Consider the following 874-nt stretch of genomic DNA (forward strand, 5'->3'; position numbering starts at 1 on the left):
AGCACGTTAACCATCCGCGGCATATCGTCCCACATCTTGCTGGTTGTTATTTTCAGAACTAGGAGAGCTACTTTCCCGGAGTGACAGCGGCTCAAGGAACCATGACTACAGTGTCAAGGTCTTTGAAAATATGTTTGTTTCTACTGAGTGAAAGTAGTCAGTTACATAAGACAAACACCGCACGAGACACTGCTTTACAAAGTCACACACACTCACACTCACACACTCACTCTATTTGCTGGGAGACTGTTCCCTTTACTGGGGCATTCCTGATGAGAAACTGATTCTCAGAGGAGAAATTATTTCTCATTTGTTTTTCTGAAAAGGAGCATTCTTCCCCAAGAGGAAGGGAAGCCCGGGGTGCACTGAGTTCTCAGGCGTGGGTGGCGATAGGGGGGTCACTGGGGCCCTTCCTGAGCTGGGGGAGGGGTGGGGGGGGAGAAAGACCATGCTGGAGGCCTGAGAGGGGATTTAGTAAACGCCGGGAGGTGCTGCTGCCTGAGCACCCTGTCCCGTCCCCCCCCCCGGGGGACTCAGCTTCCGTTTGTCTGAGGCCTGATTCCTCCCAGGTACCTCATGGCGGGGCCAGGCTCAAGCAGCGAGGACGAGGGGGACTCTCACAGCAACAGCAGCGGGGATGACGCCCCCAAGCTTCCTCACAAGGTCCGACGCCTCCTACAGGGCGGGAAGGATGCCGTGGGGGAGGATCCGGTCGTCTGCGGTACCCCCACTTCTCACTGCTCCCTTCTGCATGCACTCCCTTCCCACTCTCACACCCACAGCTGCCCTGCCCTGCTCAGGACCCCACCCACTCATCTGTCCCCCCTCGGCCTCCTTAGCACCCTCAGAGCAAAGCCAAGCCCCCTCAGGCAGC

General features: G+C 57.2%; 1 protein-coding gene across 1 annotated transcript in view; it reads left to right on the top strand.

The window, feature by feature from the left end:
* XRCC1 (X-ray repair cross complementing 1) overlaps positions 1-874 on the top strand; it is a 51,445-nt gene that overhangs the window by 47,011 nt on the left and 3,560 nt on the right. Inside the window, exon 11 of the mRNA XM_007943117.1 lies at positions 570-721. Coding sequence (XP_007941308.1) covers positions 570-721 — 152 coding nt within the window. The remainder of the gene's footprint in view (positions 1-569; positions 722-874) is intronic.

The sequence above is a fragment of the Orycteropus afer genome, unplaced genomic scaffold (genome assembly GCF_000298275.1).
Source record: "Orycteropus afer afer isolate SDZICR_OR568_19922 unplaced genomic scaffold, OryAfe1.0 scaffold00099, whole genome shotgun sequence".
Lineage (NCBI taxonomy): Eukaryota > Metazoa > Chordata > Mammalia > Tubulidentata > Orycteropodidae > Orycteropus > Orycteropus afer.